The following is a 19,084-nucleotide window of genomic DNA, read 5'->3' as shown; positions in this document are numbered from 1 at the left end:
GAACTCCTTGTTGCATAGTGGCGTCTCCTGCAGGTGGAGACCGAGTTTCAATGTTTTTAAAAAGGTAAAACTACAGAAGTTTAGAATTATTATGTGAGCCGAAATTCGTTGTCACAAGAGATGTTTTATGCTTTAATTTCTCTCTTAAAGATATGCCATTGTGCATGGTAGTACGTAGTATATAGAATCTTGACAAATAATACAACATGATATAGATCGAAACAAGAGGAAATGCAAACTTAGACAAGGTTTGAAACTTCTCGAAACCAAACGCCGATTAAATCCAGACAAAAAGAAATACCTGGTGACAGCAGAAAAAGCAAACAACGACGAAGAAAACAAAACACTGAAGGAGATGAGACAAGACAGAAATAATATCGAACATCCTTCAATGCACGGAGAGGTTATTAAAACATTTTGGCAGATCAGAGATCGCTGATTACAAAAGCGTTATAATCGGATTATAAGGCAACTACTACAATCAACACATCCAGTGAGATGATGATAGACCAAACTGTGCCCAAGCATGTTTAAAAAATGATCGCAATATTGGTTTAACGGAAATAAATGTAACTGAACTGAACTGAACTAGGTGTCTACTGTACACACAGTCATAATCATCACGAAAAAAAAACCTTACCCGTCTGTTTACGAAGGTGTTGAAGCTCTTAATCATGACTTGCCTGACCATGTCAGGATCGCCACAGACTAGGACAGGACGACGAACGTCATACAACCTATTTCAGTTCATAAATGCATGAATATAATTATATTCATTAATAAAGACATGAATATCTAAATAAAATACGCACATGTAAATTGATATATATATATATATATAAATATATATATATGTTATGATGAACATATTTGTATATAATAATGATATCAATGTATATATTCATATGTTCGCGCCATTTTGTAACATATCCATGTCTGCGCAATACTCTCGTACATGCTAGATACAAGCTTTCAGAATAATTCGTGGTAATGAATAAATCTTCATACAAGACTACAAACGGGGAACTTGTACAAGATAGAAAGAGATGATAAAGATCTTGGATTGATAATAGGCATGTGCCGAATATAGATACATCAGTTAAAAGTATGCAATTCGCGGTCAAAGCTTGACATATCGATTTGTAAGTCACCAAGCATAATGTCCAACAAATTGGCGATTGCTCGGCCTGAAAATGTAGTTTGCCAAAAGCGTTTGAATATTTTACGACTATACTCGTTCCAGGCAAAATGTAACAACATATTGCGTGCTATTCTCTGCTGCACCACTGTCTAAATATTGCTTCGAAGAAGGAGCTTGAATATTGTCTCGTTGACATTACAATGTTGTTATATGAGCTGCCAGTGACAACCTTTCAGAGACTAGATTGCCAGTCGCAAAGAATAATATGCCTTGCGCTGACTACAGAGAATATTGTCATGATTGTGGATGAAAACTATTGTAGACCTATATCGTATTTGTCAATAGAGTAAAGAAAGCTCTTTTACACATTGGAACTGAATTTGTGGTGAAAGGAATTTTAAAAAAATGTAACAAAATTGTATGATCACCTTCTGAGAGTTTCACTATGTGTAATTCATGGTATTTTCTTCTCTTTTTTTTTCTGAGACGTGAGCTTGGCGGACTACAACACTAGATAGGAAGCCGTTTGTTGTCACAATTGCAGCAGCAATAACCTACCCGAATACTCGACCATGTTCTTTTGCCAGGCGAAGTAACGCGGGTGCAACTCCCTGAAGAAGGGAAATAAGAAGAAAAGAAGAAGAAGAAGAAGAAGAAGAAGAAGAAGAAGAAGAAGGAGAAGAAGAAGATTATTTCTTTTTTTACCTCTCGCGGCCCGTTCCAGATACTTTAAATCTAAAATTTTGTGCAGACTATCCAAGAAGTCTACATTTCTCGTTTCAAACCCGTTTCCGCGACTAGGAGAAAAAAAGAACACAACATTCCTATATACTGTCAAGGCCCAACATAATATTATCAAAGTTGCTTTATAGCCGATGGAAGTGTGGGTATTATAGCTTGTGCGCTCATCAATCTCCGAAACAAGATGCCATTAAAGATCGTTTATAGGGAGTTTAATGGAGATCAGAACATAGAACTGAAAAAAAAATATAGCTATAGGTTTTGCGAAAGAAGGCTGAACAATGATAAGGATGAAAGTAATAAATCATTACATAGTATTATAATGATTTCGATATAGTGAGAATAATGATTTCTACAGTGACTACGTTTTGAAATAAATTGATATTTATAGGAATAGTGCTAATCTCTCGGGGCACCTGCGATACCGGCGGCGTGAAGTCAGATTACTTGTTTCACTCCTGGAGCGGGTCCTGGGGCAAGGAGGAATGTCGTAGGATTGGAAGTAAGCATCTACTGTGCAATTGTCAACTATCTGACACACTGTACACCACAGAGCTTCGAAAGGACGTAAAATGTTTATTGTGCCGTTATTTTTAATCTGTCGTTTGCCATATATACCTCCGTGAAATGCGTAAGACTGCCAGCGATTGGTCTGGAAGACACCGAAGCCACGCCACGTCTTCTCCAGTATCCATGGCACCAGTAATCGTACCTGTACAATTCAGGGACGGAACACGTGGTTACGTATTTATAGCTATATAGCCTATAACCTTTCTGGACTGTTACGCGAAAATCCTTGCCATGATAGATTTCGGTCATAATTTTATGCGCGAAGACTGGTCAACATCCTCCAGCAATCAACCAACATGCAGTGGTCGCCAAAACCAATAGGAGATCAAAATCACAAAATTCTCTTTAAGATCAGCGACTACTGTTGCTGATCAACTCCCGAGCGCCTTGCGAACATTCTATACAACATGTCCAGCGTCTGTATGATGATGGAAACTACCATTGATTCGTCGCTGATTGGTTGCTAATGACCGTACTGTGCTTGGCAACCATTTAAAGATTAGTAGAGGGCAAAGATACAGAAAATGGCTCTGAAGAATCAGTATTCCACAAGCTATCAGCTATGAGGAAATAAGTTAGCATAGCTCTGAGACAACTCCAAATCGTGGACTTTGTAGCGACGGACAGGACGAAGCAAATGAAACTATGGCTCTTCTCTATGAGAGAAACAAAAGTGACCGCATAATAAAGAGGATGTAGAGCAGAAGACAGGACACCAGGAGAGAATACTTTCCTTCTCCTGTTCAATTAGTCGCGAGGTAATTGTTCCTGCAGGAAGGGTGCATCATATAACGCTTTTAATAATGCTTAGGTATATTACGTATCATATACACATTACAGTCAGGCAACAGCTCACCAAAAATCCTTTCCTTTGAACTCTCAGTCGGTAATAAACTTATGAAATTGAATATAATTAGCTTAATACAGTATATCATTTTAAAGAAATGTGTGTGTCATTGTTATCTGCTTATTTTACAAAAAAATGCAAATGAAGGTTGAAATATAATCGAAAGGTTTTTCATTATCTCCAGTGTTGCCGTTTGACTGATAATAAACATTCATTCTCCTTATTTTACATATTATATTCATAAATTTGATTCACTGCTGAAGCAGCCTATTCAGTATCAGCATTGCTCTTCCAAACAGTCTGTCATTATACCAATCTCCATGACAACCAGGTTCACAGTTTTACACCTGCGTTAAAAAGAACATCGCAGAGATTGTATCTAGATCTACTGTGAGAAAAGAAAAAAAATCAAGTGAAGGAGTTCCTTGAAAAGTTGGCCTCACGCTATTTTACGCTTCCATGGTCGGTTCAGGAAAAAAAAATACAGCAACAAGTCAACCATGGTTTGGCTGAGAAGTATACGGCGATTATACGGATTATTGTGTCAATGCCTTTCTTTCATCGTATGGCTGTGACTGCATGTTACACCAATGGTTCACACTTACGCCTATAGATATATTGAATATCTATATAAGAATCTAAGTATATCTGAATACTTACAAAAAGAATAGAACTACGGATCCAAGGGCAAGAACCCACGTCGTGGACAGAGATAGACCAAACACCTGGAGTTCCATTGCTACTACTTCATCTGTACATACAATTATGAACAGCCAAATCCAACACAACCAAATTTTGACAAATCAGTGGCTGCTTATTCAATGATATTTCACGTAGGCCTATACTTGTCAGGCTTAGGGAAACGCAGAAATGACTGGATACCCCTACACAATGTCATCACAGAGCAATATCTGCCCCGTCCTATGGTGTGCTGACGTGCTATCGCAAGTATATCTACATTTTCATACGAAGTTATGCACCTCGCTAACCCGTGGACTTTGATTTTCGATGCTTTACACCGGACGTGAAATGATAAGTGATCACAAATCATCTATCAGAATTCATACTTTGAACGTCCTGAAATGCTAAACGGCGCAAAATTCTTTGCCCTTGGCTGGTGTGTGGCCGTGTGGCCGTTGGGTATGATATGGAAACCTGGGCAAGAAAGACTACTCTACTGTATTGTATATGTGCTTTGCCAAACGAACCAAATTGTAGCATTTACTACAGAGTGCTTTGGTTGCAAAGTAATTCCTATTATCTATACTATTTATACCGATTATCGTGTGGAGAATCATGAATACCGGTAAATATCAATGACACTGATTACACAGTCACACCCTGTTGCAATATCGATGTTAATTAAGATGTTAATAGATGTGTTAATGATATACTACCATAATCATGAAAGCTTTAATCCTTAAAATTTGATGAACGCCCCTAATCTGAGACAAAATGATAGGAAAGTTTCCCAAGTATACATGTTTGAATGAATGCAACAATATTTGTAAAAGAACACATCGGTGAAGTTTGAGTACAATCGCACATTCCTTTCAAAAGTTATGATTTTCAAAAGTCTTGGTGCCGCCATTGTTGGATGAGAAGACTACAACAGTTTGTGATGTCACCGCAGTAAAAAGGATATAAAATATCAAGAGAGCTCAACATATCGTCATTTTTAGGCATGGTGAAGAAGCAACTGACTTACCCAATTTAGTAAGCAAGAGAAATCATCTTACTTTTAAAATCGCCAGGTAGAGAAGTCCTTTTCGTTAAAAAGTAACAGTTTTGTTTTGCTCTTTCATGCATGATGGTCTTTACTCACATATCGATGCCACATTATATCGGGTTGCTGTTTTCTTCCTTTGGAGTATACCACTTACAAATGCTAACATCGTTTCCGCATTGTCTTCCTGCGTCTCCTGTCAAAACTTGAGTTCTTCTTTTGATTTCAGGACCAATGATAATTACGCAAATGTTCATCGATGTTTAGTTATCATTTAAGGTGTTTTTAAAAACTCATGAATAATCTCAAGTTTATTTATCTATTTTTTGTTTATTTACTAACTTATTTATTTATTGATTTATGTATTCATTCATTCTTTCATTCAGTTAGTCAGTCAGTCATTTAGTATTCTTTATCTATAGGGTAGCCCCATCGGTGGTTTATACACTGTTGCTCTTGGGGGCCCTGCAACAAAATTACAGAGAAACAATTAATCTAACATACACAAAGTAACAAATCAAGGACATCCAGTTGTACATCCATATACAAATCACGGCAATATAAATCTTTGATCATAATGATAAACAAATACATCGCATTGTAATTAGATGAAATGATACCCTTACACAATAAAGGGATATTAAGTTGACCCAATTCTACTCTAAAGTGAGATTTATGAATCTCATATCCAACATAATATATATCCAAAATCACCATGGAAAATATACGTCAGGTACTCATTCACTCTCTTATCGTATGGTAACCATTTGATGGGATTGGGTAACGCTGTGTTTTCGTAACTATACATCCCTCATCCAATAAATTGCCTTTACTTTCGTATAGCATGCTCCTGACGCTTGGTATTTGGGTATGTACACTTGGGCCTGGAACTATACCGAGCAAACCCAGGTTAACATATTATATGAGTACGAGAGTCGAATATAAGGCATGTATTGTGAATTGGCTATCATTCCAACTACTCGGACTGTCAACCAACAAAATGTCGAAAATTAGTATTAGACTTTGTACTGTTAGTCTGAGAATCGAAAGACGTAAAAAGCGCAATGAATTCTATTACGGTTTATAAGGGTCTTTATAATATGTGCGCTCCAATATAAGTACAAAAACGCATTTGACTCATTTCGTTTCATTAATTTTCTTCTTTTAAAGAGGAACCTTGATAAATCATCCATTTTCGAAAGCCGGGTATTTTCATACAGGTGGACTTGCAGCTTGACGAATAATCACCAAATTAAGCTCATACACGCCTGATTTTAATAACTGATTGATACATGTACCACCATTCCGAAGATTTCTTGATAACTGGTTCCCTTGTTTACAGTATATTAGTCGTAGTTCCCGCCTTTTGGTTGTATATATAACATCAACGCTGACTTTTGCTATGTTTTTTCTTTCCTTGGGGGATTTTAAGCTTAGCAAATTTGATCGTAAGAACTGAATATGACTTTTGAGGTGACGAGAAGTATTTTCTCTTGCTGGTTTGTGCGTTGATGAACCATCAGGAGGTTATGACATCAAGGCAACATGCGTAGTTTGCATATTAGCAGCAGTATCTGGGCTGTTCTGATAGTCTGTCACCGTGTCTAGAATCTTATCTCTCTTGGCTTTTTATGTATGATCCTCAAGAAATTGAACTATATCCATTGTCTGAACCCAAACTTCCGAACTAACTTTATGGTATTAGTAATCATTTATGACCAAGGAACAAAGCTCATCGAGCAATACAGATAAGATTACCCTGGTCTTATAAAGATATTGATGCTTACTCATTGTTCATCACTCGCAGCCGTATTTTTATGATATACCCCAATACATTATAGCCGATATTTTACAATCAAGTATGTAGTAGGTATTTGTAGATTATGTTGAGAAGCGTCATGTGGTGATGGATGACACGATGTTTCTACACTACCACTAAATTTGTGGAAAGGTGATGTAAATATGCATGATTCTTTTTTTTCCCCAGCCTTTAGTGGTATAGTGGTGTGTCTTTCGTCAACATCAGTAAGGAAAGAAACATTGTTCAAACAAATTACCATAATGTTAAATGTTTTACAGTGAAATTTCGGGCCGTATGTCGGGATCGAAGCAGCAACAACGACAAAACCCGGCTTTTGTCGAAATTTCACGAAGCGTTCAAGTTCTTCGGGCTTTCATTAAAGTGGTTAATCGGACGTTGACGTCAAAAGAGAATTCTATGCTTCAGTGGCCTTCAAAGGTTCGTAACTTTTCGCCTTGTTCCCGAAGCAGTTTGTTCGAATATACAGTGGACAAGTTGTGGTTTCCAGCAGCACTCTCTACAGCAGCACAGTCACATCGCAGTGAGTGACGCGTCTGATGTGCTTCCGATTTGCGAGAGACAACGCTATTCGTTTTTCAGCAAGTTATATACAAACTCAAATAGCCACCAACACTGACTGATGACGCTAGATGATAATGTATATCGTGTTGTTTGTCTTGTCTACAGTACTCTGAACAGGTAGGTTCATTCATTACTAGTGCCCTTTTTAGTGGCCTGAAAGTGGCCGGGTGTTTACCTTCTTGGCACTGCCATTCGAATCTGGATCTGGATCTGGATTAATACGCTGAAAAACTCTAGCTAGAGTATCACTCAGCACTGTGGTTTGATGTGCAACTAATCACAACGGAGGTGACGCTGGGGCGCTTCTTTAAATGTATCAAATTTATGAATTTGTTTAATATCACTCGGAGACATGGCTTACGATGGGCGAGGAATATCTGCAATAGCGATGGTCACTGCTATGATAATGGCTACTGCCGGAGGTCTGCCGACTGATAGAGGTCAAGGTGCTAGTCGAAATTCGGCCATGGACATGGCGCTAAAATACATGGCCGAAGTGCCTCTTATTGATGGGTAAGTAATATGGGATATAAAGTATCGTCTATTTTGTTCCTACCGTAGCACACAACCTACATAATTTATATGCTTCACTTCAATTCGAGCGAACAAGGTTTAGGTAAATTCCGGAGACGTAATGGGGTACTCAACTCCATGATCCAGTTGACTTAAGTGGGTACAAAAGTCATGAAAACCAATCAATGGTATATAGTTAGAGTATTATCAGACAAGGAATAAGAATGTCTTGTTGAATTTGAACTCTTACACGGTTCAGCATCGTGACAGCAATGATATCGATCGTAGTTATGATAATCATGCAAATTATTAAACTGACGGACATAAATGATTTGACTGTATAAAAAGTAATGTAACTATGATTCTTCATATCATCAGAGGCCCATATAATTAGAGAGCTAAGATATAGCACACAATCACGATTCCCGTATGCGACGAGTTACTTGGCCATAGAAAATTTACAATATTCCAAGGGTATAAACGCAGAGCATAATAAAGTTAAGGAATTGTGTCAGAGGTATACGTCTTCTGGAAAGGAATGCTAGCTTGCTTCCAGTTCTCCTCCTTTTGTCTCTGAGGCAGACCCTTTTCCTACATTTATATCGAAATGCGTATGGGTGATATCGGTATTCAGCATAAACCCATTCGAGATTATTAATCACTCTCTCACATGCTTAAATGTTTAATGAAAGCGTCTATTCTCTTGATGTTGTGCTTTATTTGGCAGACCGACATACTAAAAAGAATATCAAATAGTTTTCATATTCATTACTGTTATTTTCATTACTGCGAAAACTATCCTTAATACATTCATTTTTTATCATTATCTTTACTGGTCATTATTGTATTGGAAAACTCATTATGTAGCGCTCGTTGGATTTGATGGTTCGATTTGAAAATAAGTTTTCAATGTCTTATCATATCGCTTTTCAGTCACAACGACTGGCCGTTTCAGTTCGTCCGTAGAATCGGGAACCGACTCCAAGACCTGGACTTAGACCAGGACTTGACGGCAGTGTGGGGGAAAAGCGCCACGGACATACCCCGACTACGACAAGGCAGGCTCGGGGGACAGGTACAAGTGTTTAGAAGTCCCAAACTAGTCCGAAACTATCGTCCTTGTGACTGTTTCCTTCGTTAGGGTGTACTTTCAACACTGCTTGCAAACTGGCAATCTCTTTGCCTATTGCCCATTATTTCCCACGTGAGAGTATTGTGCTGGTCTCAGGCAGATAAGGGCTAGTAATCCCCATTATTGCTAGCTTTCATCTATAGCTTTTAGTGTGAGTAAAACCTTATTCATTTTTGCAAGATTCCGTCCATGAAAACAGCATGTACTCAATGCAATCCAGACGCGATCTATATATAGAGTGACAGTAGAGTCTCCTCTATTGAATAAAAGAGACGGGAATTCACAGTGAATATCCCTTGCTATATGTATAGTATGACCTCCATAAGTGTTCTATATACTTTCATCGTCAGCAGTGCTACCGTTATTATTAATGTTTATATTGTATTATCGTGCAAAGAATCGAGATTGGTATGGCAACAGGCAAGAAGCCTGTAATCATTTCATAGTTGAATAATTGACTGAATTGAAAAAAAAAACCCATATATGACAAAACAGCCTGAAACTATTCATCATTGACCCCCAGTTTGTCCTCCAGACTGTGTTATAGTTCTCGTCTGTATAGATATCGGTAGTTTCAGAGCCTAATAAGATGGATAATGCATAGGCAGACTGTGTTGCTTTCATGGGTATAACGCATTATAAGCCACAAGTGTTTATAACAATGGAGATAATATTTCTAGTTTGTAAGACTCAATGATGACGATGATTGCTATATAGCTATAATAAATCTAGTAAAGCGGTGATGAAAGTAACACAAAGTTTGACTTGATTAGATTTATTGGTCCTTGCATTATCATGGAACATGCACATAGTCATCTATGTGTGTACACATATTCCTGGTACCATTATACAAGTATACATACGATTAAAAGATAGTTTTGTCTCATCTGGCTTTACAATGTGTAACAAAACAAAACGTAACAACAACATCGTATAGGCCTATCATTGCTTCTCTCTTTTTTTTTATTATCTTTTATTATACTTAACCATTTTCATAACGTTTGCTTCCGTTTCATATAATTGTCTAGTTTTGGGCAGCCTACACCTTATGCGCGTCACAGTACAAGGACGCAGTGACTCACGTGTTGGATCAGATTGACGTCATAATCAGAATGTGCGAAATGTACCCGGATGTCTTTGAATTTGTTACGACAGCTGAGGGTAGGACTAATTATTTTCATTTTCATCACGTCATTTTTTTTTTCTCATATTTGATGTTTGCGCGTATTTGGAGATAAAACGGTAGGAATATATAGTATTGATTTATACCCCCTTTAATGTTTCATTTTCACACAATGAATATTAAACTCCTGTCGATACATTGCATGTCATGATAATGATTACTTTATTCGACACTTGTTACAATATTCAGTATCAAAAGCAAAGGTCCTTCAAAAAAAAAAAGAGAAGAAGAAACATTGCCCTTATCCAACATATTTTACAGTATGGTGATTGCCTTGTGTTTATCTCTGAATGATATTCTAGCACATTACACGTAGTAAGCCAGTTCAAATCACTACAATTTAAATATATGGAGACAAAGGCCATTATAGCATTCCATTGAAAAAGACTTGTATCACTGATGTCTTTGTAAAACCGGATAAATTGTCATGAAAAACATGTTAATCTTTCATGTATAAACTGTAGGACTAGGTGCATATCGAAATATGCAGGTTAGTGTGTATTCTTTTCAACCAAATTTACGACAGTCATCCATGGAACACTTACATGAATATTACCATTTTCTGTATGGCTGCGTTTAAAACTGCTCTTGTAACATGTTGATTGAAAAATCATAAAATGAATATAGACAAACGTCAACATAAAAGATCTCTCGATGTTTTAAAAAGTCAGTGGTTCAGAGGTCATTATAGACCATTGCTAACAGTGAATTCGCTTATTTCAGGGTAAATGCGGGCACTGAGATCATCTTTTAAAAGCAGCTAGTGAGACTTCTGTCTTTTCCACTGGTGAATAATGCGAAAAGATGTAAATGAAACTCATGGGTGCACGTCACGAGACCGACACCCACGAGTCATACAGCTCACGAGTCATACAGCCCATTAGTTCGACACTAAGCTAACAAGGCCCACGAGACCGACACATTAAGCCCCGTGTTGTTATATGTCGAACTCTTGGGCTGTTTTTACCTGGTGTCGAACTCATGGGCTGTATGACTCGTGAGCTATATGACTCATGGGCCTGTTTTCAATTACGAACTCGTGGACTGTATGACTCGTGGGTGTCGGTCTAGTGGGATGACCCCAAATTCATTAGGCTAAGTCCTTTGCAGTTTGAATCCCTAAGCCTTATGAAGGTAATCTATGCCAAGACCCCCCCCCCCTCATGTTTGAAGCGAAATAAGGGGAGTTTTAAAGTTCGATTCCCGCCTTTGTAGGTATCGTGTCAGCTCATCGGCAAGGCAAGATTGCATCACTCATAGGAGTAGAAGGCGGCCACAACATCGACAGCAGCATGGCCACGTTGAGAATGTTGTACCGACTGGGTGTGCGTTACATGACGATCACACACAGCTGTAATACTCCATGGTAGGTAGGCCAGCAAGTATGGACTGGGTGATTAATTCAGCGTCAAACACAAACATGACATCCAATTAGAAATTCATTTGACAGAATAAGTCAGATGATCATGTGACAATGGTCACTTTAAGTTTAAAAAAATTACGGGAGACTTAAAAACAGTTTGTGACTAAATAAATGAACAACTACACAGATAGATAGATATGATTGCATGAATGAATAAGTTGCCGAAAAGACATTTGCAGCACGAATACACATCTATCACGAGACTCATTACAACAATATTTAATGGTTATCAAACCCGATTTTGCTGTAATCGGACGTTGACATGGCAATAGTATAGAAGAAATGAAAGAAATTTGATTTTAGCGATGAATTCGAAGTTTTATTTCTCTATACCATCCACTAATCGGTGGTGAAACGGTATTCCGGTCGCACGCCTTCCATGTCACATGCGAAGTCAAATATAATGGCAGCATCCACGATATTTTGCTAAATGATACACCGTATATTTCTCTGTAGTCACCGTGGTTAACTGATTGTCCAATCGAATTTTTATGTGACACTAACGGTTTCCAGTTTGTAAGGGTGGATATATCAGAAAGAAATCTCTGAATCGACGGCCTTCCTGACTGCTGAAGAAACATCGACTGCCACAAGTGTTGACATTGTTGAATATATACCAATTACTCAAGTAATGCCACACTACCACCTGCATTCACTGCAGTGGTATCGATAAAATAATCTGCCAACTCAGAAAGTAAACAACACATTCGCTTCCATTCCACGACTCAAAGCAAAATCATCAGGAAATATGACAATTTCTTCCACGTATAGTTTACAAAAAGAATCATTGTTCTCGCATAACAGTTGTATGCTATCTCAAAATTACTGTCGGTTGTTTTTCTCTTCTTGAACGAAGATTTTTCTTTTCTTTTCGTGAGCCTCAAAAAGGAAATAAAATCATGCCCTTTACTCAGATCAGCAACAGACAACAAAAAATAGTAACTGAATGATATATTGCCCTTCATCATTGTAAACTGACTGAACAAATTTAAGTAATTTGAGACTGAATTGATTTAATGAGATATAAATGCGTCTTTATTTCCAGTGAGATTTAATACTTGTTTTGACCCGATGCTAAACTAAAATATATAGGGTCCAACCCTTAGTAGGTCTATAGATATCACACGGGACTATTTAGTGTGTGCATTATTATTATATTGCATGGTTTGAATGCTGAACAATGTCATAACCTATTTTACAACACAGGGCTGACAACTGGGACAACGACCTCAAGAATGATCACGAATTCGATGGGCTGACTGACTGGGGAAAGGTATAGAACCAAGAAGACTGTTGATAATTGTCATATTACAACAACAAGAATTTAAACTTTTCTCCCGTGATGACGCACAATATTTCATTTCATTTCATTTCCGACGAAAGTATACAATATGGCATTTGTATATAAACAAAGTAAAGTACAACGTGACTTATGCATATTCAAATGAGATTTCGGCACTCCATTTTCCCCCTTCTTTACCTCAACATACTGTTCATTACTTCTAAGCAAGCAATAGGCATATACTAGTACACTCCGAAGATTTTAATAACCCCTTCAAGATGAATAAAAAAAACTTGACTGCCTCTTACGTTTTGTTAAAGTTGTTTCTGTGTTCTTTTCAATGTACTTCATGTTCCCTTTCCTTCTCATTTTTTTCCTCTACCCCTCCCTCTCATAACTTTTTTTTTTAAAATCCTCACAGAGAGTGATCCTTGAGATGAATCGACTGGGCATGCTCGTTGACCTCGCTCACGTGTCAGAGGGCACGATGTCAGACGCCCTGGACGTTGCTAAAGCCCCGGTCATATTCAGTCACTCCTCCGCTTTCGCATTGTGCAATAGCTATCGGAACGTTCCAGATCACATTCTCAGACGAGTAGTAAGTTGCAAAAGGCACAGTAGTTCTGCGTTCCATAAAACATGTATCCCCTTCCTCATTACAGCTCAAAAGCCACTTACATGCGCCTTAATTTGGTTATGCTACGCTATCGTTCATTAATGGTTGCAGCATTATCAAAACACTTCTAAACTTATACTGTTTGATACCTCCTAATTACTGATCCTTGAATTTCCAACAAATTCCAGGAGTTCATGGAAATGATATACTTTCGTGCCTCAAATTGGCATATTTTGTGTGTGTGTGTGTGTGTGTGTGTCTGTGTGTGTGTTTTCTTTGTCCTCATTTTGTGCATGCAATTTGAATCAATTTCGCTTGTTCCATTGCCTTTGTCAATACATACAAGATTTGCACTGAAATTCATGAAAGATGTGAAATGCATAAGATCAATTCTTCTGCAAATTTTGCCAAACACTTTCCTTCTTTTCATGATAATAGGCAGTGTCAAGCCAATTGACCAGTTTAGTTTTTACTTACTCAGATTCGAAGAACTATATAATATGTTAACATTTCAAACTCTGTCGTACCTACAATTTTCATTTTAACAAGACTGCGGGGATGGGCAGTCAAAAGACAAAGCAAAACAACAAACGGCAAAGGAGCAAAACTGTCAACACAGCAGCGCCAGGCACTCACTTCGCTTGTTGATGCTGCTCTATAGTTTTGTGTGTCAACCTTTAACATGGACATGGTGAAGGGACACTGCATTTTACCATTCACTCTCTTAAGCTCTAATCTATCTTCACACACATTTAGCGAACACACTGGGTGTGTCTCATGTCAGTTGAATATCAGCGTTCCTTTGCAAAAAAAAAAAAATAAAAAATCTTTGCATGTCTTACATCATACATATTTTTTTTTGTCCTGTTCTATCACAGGCTGAAAATGGAGGTATCGTCATGGTAAATTTCTTCACAGAATACATCAACTGTCCACCCGAAAACAAGACCGAAGCCACAATGAGTCAAGTGGCAGGTTGGTATATAAAGTCGGTACAAAAACAATGACCATACAACTATGTGTTACAAAAGGGAAATCAGGAAACCTTTTTGAGAGACACAAGGGTAATGATTTGCTAACTAATCAGTGACATGGAATAACGAAAACTCGATGGTGTTTACTGGTTGAGGTCCCTTTTATGTTGGGCACAATCTAGTTGCTTGAGTTTGCCTCCAAGGCCATTCTTACGACGAATAGAGTTGATATTGTTATAGCCTCAGTTTGCACTTGTAATTTGTTTTCCATGATAGACGCTGGATCACCAGGGAATGACTCTTGCCCCCTTTTTTTGTCAACTAGAAAGACAACTTTAATTAGGGTTATAACTAGATATTCTAGCTCATGAGGAACTCATGCCTGAAATGAGCATTTTCAAAGTTGATGAGAGATCAACACCCATTAATTCCATCCGAAGTCCCTTCAAAATGGTTCATCTAAACATTCACAGGCATGGGCATTTTAAAGGCATGTATACAATACAATGTATTATAGTATCTGTATGGAACGGTCCATGTGTTTGATACGTGTTGAGTATGAATCTGTGTATTCGCAGCTACACAAATGAGAGTATTATTCAGTATCTCTCGAAGATCACGTCTAATCGAAGAGCTGATTAAGTTCATTCTTCCCATCAAAAGGGCGCTGTGGCATAAGATTCCCGACTCCCAATCGGAGAACCCGAATTCGAGTCCCGCCCAGTGCTCTCGTCCTTGGACAAAAATGATGTTTTTACCCACCATAGTGATGTCCCTCTCGACCAAGGTGCATAATGAGTATACCTGGCAACGCTAGGGTAATAATAACGTCAGGGCCCTCTGGTAGAGCAGTGACGACACTGAATAGGCCACCCTGGATAAAGAAGACCTTATTATCAAAAAAAAACTTTTCAAATGTTTTTTTTTTTTCAGACCACATGGATCACATCAAAACTGTTTGTGGCTGGACTTGTGTCGGCATCGGCAGTGACTTTGACGGTGTGCCCCTGTACGTGACTCCGAGAATGAGACTATGTTGCCTCAAAGTGGGGACACATCACACACACACACACACACACACACACACACACACACGCATACACTTTTTTTCAGTGGTATTCATTCATTCATTACCATTCAAATGATACAAAGCCAATATCATACTGGTACAGTTGTACAACAAAGTAACAAAGTTAATCACACAATTTGGACACAAGCAAGTGACAAAAGTAATGTTATCCTTCCTATGTACTACTTCCTCTTCCTATGAACCACAGACACACATACACACACATAAAGTAGATTCTGAAAATTACCTCCATTGTCGCTCATGACAACATGCTGTCAGTACCCATTTTGAAGAAAGTGCGATCGGAGAGGCTCCCCTCAACGGAGGGGGTGGTCTCTGTCATCAACAGGCATATAATATACTGAATTCGAATTTCCTTTACTAAAAATGCAATCATGGACCAGTTGAAAGTTGTATAGTCTCAAAAGAAAGAAAGAGTAAAATTTAATAAGCGCAGCAGTGAGGAATAGATCAATATCAGATTGAAATTAGAGAGATATGAAATTGAGAAGTTTATCTGATTTTAAAAAAAACACCAAACAAACAAACAGTTCTTGCACCGTCAATATGAATATGCAAATGAGAGAGCTGATGATGTCGTAGCCTTGTCATATACAACTACAAAAAATCCTTGTAATTTCCACTTGTGTTCGTTCAAACGCAATTATGTCCCACTTTCAAATCCTAACGATTATGTCTTTCTGATCATAATTTGGAAATCATGCAGCCAGGAATAACATTATGTTTTATACTTTAACAGCAGAACAATTATAATTTCGTCAGCTTTCTGTAAACGGTCAATGGAAAATTGATGAGGGGATGACATCATCAGCTCAGTTATTTGCATCAATATCAACTGCTCGAAAATTGTTTGACGAAAATTAGCGAAACTTCACAAATCTCCTTTTCCAGTATTTTGGCGCTCAAATACAGTTCATATATCCAAATTTAGACTGGACAGACGAAAAACGTCATTACCATATCCAGCATTTCAAAAATACATTAAGAGAAACATGGAAGATTGTGTACTGACATATCTTTATGAAATTCAAAATGAATGTGACTTTACTTTTTTGTTTTGCTCGTCGTTAAATCCCCATGTGACTTTACTGTTTTCTTTTGCTCGTCGTTAAATCCCCTTTCTTCATAGTATGTGCGTATTTGTTTTGTCATCTCTACATTGATTGTACGTGACGTTGATGTGTCTGTGGCTATACACACCCCTGCAATAATGTATCTTTTCATAGTTTATTGTCTGGAGAAATGTTAAGTCAAAACTCATGCAACCAAAGAGATTGTAATTTGATGCAACGAAGTGATAGTGATGGATAAGTAGAAATAAAAAACGCCTTCCAAGGAGGAGCAAAATTTGGAGAACGGAAGAATGGAGAACTAGCTTGATTTCTGCAAAGATTTAGCTTTAATAGGAAAGACTGACTGACAGACTGACTGACTATTGTGATGAGATATTTTGATTGTGTCTTAACAATGATTGACAAATCCCTATATCAATAATCCCTCAGGGAAGTCGTTCTGTATGCGACAACCGCCTTCTTTACACGTTTTTCTTTAAACGGAGCGTACGAGTAAGTATAAGTAATCAAGAGGCATTTATATTCTTTGTTATCGTTAAAATGTTTGCATCACACGTCTAAACATGAGAAATATTGGCTCAAAATCTGTTCGTTAGTTTTGGTTTTGCCCACCGTGTGAGATGCACTATAGATAGCAGGTTGTCAGACGGTAGCGTGATATTCAATTTCAAAACTGCAGAATCGTTGCTCAAAGACGCGACGCCTTCAGCTACATCAAAGTAAGCTAGTCGCAGGGTCTTCCGTGGGCGCCTTTCACAAAAGTTGTTATTAAGCTTTATCACATGAAAAAAATCCTGATTTCTCTTAGCCAACCTCATCTTTTGTGTGTTTTGGTTGTCATGTTCGGACAGCACACCACACGGTCTGGAAGACGTGTCCAAATTTCCAAATCTGATCGCAGAGTTGATCGAGAGAGGCTGGACAGAAACCGAGGTGAAAGCCGCCATGGGAAACAACCTTCTACGAGTGCTTCGGAAAGCAGAACAGGTTAGCTGCTATATACGTAGGCCTTTCCTGCAATGACAGCAATATTATTAGATATTGATATTGTGTTAGAAAGTAAGGTTGCACTTGAAAAGAAAATCGATAAAAGACAATTAGATCTCTTGTCCAATGTAGGTAGTCAAAATATCTAATGCACTTAATGTGTCGCCGTCGTCGTCGCTGTTGTTGTTCCTATACTATTCTTGTTATTTGCGTTTGACCAGACTAAAATTGTTGAATGATGACAAACTCTTTAATGTCCGTAGGAAATGCTTAAACTTCCAGCCCGATGTTGGGGTGACAATCTTCTTTTGTTGACATTGTTTGTCGGTTAATATCCTTATAACGGAAAATAACAAATGACTTGAAATCATCTCACTGGAGCGAAAACCATGTAGTCTAGAAGGACGACTGTTCATGCTGTTATGCCTAATGTTTTCGTTGACGAATATTGAGTAGACTCACGTAAAGATGTTTTCTGGTTGAGTATTCAGAGAAAGGATGGCTATTGAGATTTTCCTTGACTACCAATGTCTTTTGTCAGTTTTGAATAAGACCGTGCATCCGCGCACGTGAATGTCTTGCTATAGTGAAGTCTCCTCAATTTCATCGGTTTGTTTCAATGCATTCCATCTGCTTGGACAGTAGGTCAGAGGATGACATAGCACAAGTTAATGGCTTCTGTCAAACCAAAGCTGTTTAAACTTTCACTGGAAAATATTTCGGGGTTGCTTGATATTCCTTTCTGTCCATCCCCCCCCTTTTTTTTTTTAAACGTATGCGAATTTGGAATGTTGTTTGTGCCTTCTATCGCCAATATAGGTTCGAGATCAACTTCTGTCTTCCCAGCGCCCGGATGAGTCAGGGACGCCACTCACCAGCGGAGGAGAGAAAACGAACAAATGCCGGACCGTGTACTATCAAGGAACAAATGGCCATAGAGGACGTCGTTCAGAAGTTGAAGATCCATTCTTGCGTTCGAGTCGTGACTATTGCTTATAAAAGCACGATATGATTTAAGTGAAATGTAAATCCAGGTATAACAAGTCGATTCTGCTATAATGTGTAATGACAATAACAGTAAACAATAGCAACAGTGAAAAATTCCACTAAAATGGGACCAAGAAATGAAATTTTGAAAAAATAAAAAATGAATATTTAGTTGACATAGTTCTTTGCAACAGTGTCAATCACAGTAACGTGCAAATTCGATGAGAGGACTCACGCTGTCTCATTGCTCATAGTAATTATACCATTTCCCATTATCGTGAATTTTTATGTTATATTTACGTTTTTCTGATTCGACAGGAAAAACTCCTTTCTTACTGCTGGAAGGAGTTTTTGAAGTTTTCAATGACAGCTGTGAATGAGGTTGTCATAGTTGCTTATAGATTATTCACGAAGAA

The 19,084-nt window shown here is 38.0% G+C and overlaps 1 protein-coding gene across 1 annotated transcript; it reads left to right on the top strand.

The window, feature by feature from the left end:
• The first annotated feature begins 7,760 nt into the window (after positions 1–7,760).
• Positions 7,761–18,680, top strand: LOC139736204 (dipeptidase 1-like). Its single transcript, XM_071646938.1, has 10 exons — positions 7,761–7,921; positions 8,855–8,996; positions 10,082–10,214; positions 11,452–11,602; positions 12,866–12,932; positions 13,363–13,539; positions 14,436–14,532; positions 15,465–15,540; positions 17,546–17,681; positions 18,501–18,680. Exons 1-10 carry the CDS (start codon positions 7,761–7,763, stop codon positions 18,678–18,680), a joined length of 1,320 nt encoding a protein of 439 aa, XP_071503039.1.
• The last annotated feature ends 404 nt before the right edge of the window (positions 18,681–19,084 follow it).

This window comes from Diadema antillarum, unplaced genomic scaffold (genome assembly GCF_040938485.1).
Source record: "Diadema antillarum isolate AM-2024a unplaced genomic scaffold, OU_Dant_1.0 seq00000633_RagTag, whole genome shotgun sequence".
Lineage (NCBI taxonomy): Eukaryota > Metazoa > Echinodermata > Echinoidea > Diadematoida > Diadematidae > Diadema > Diadema antillarum.
Note: the sequence above shows the minus strand (reverse complement) of the source record. Positions and strands in the feature narration are given on the sequence as shown.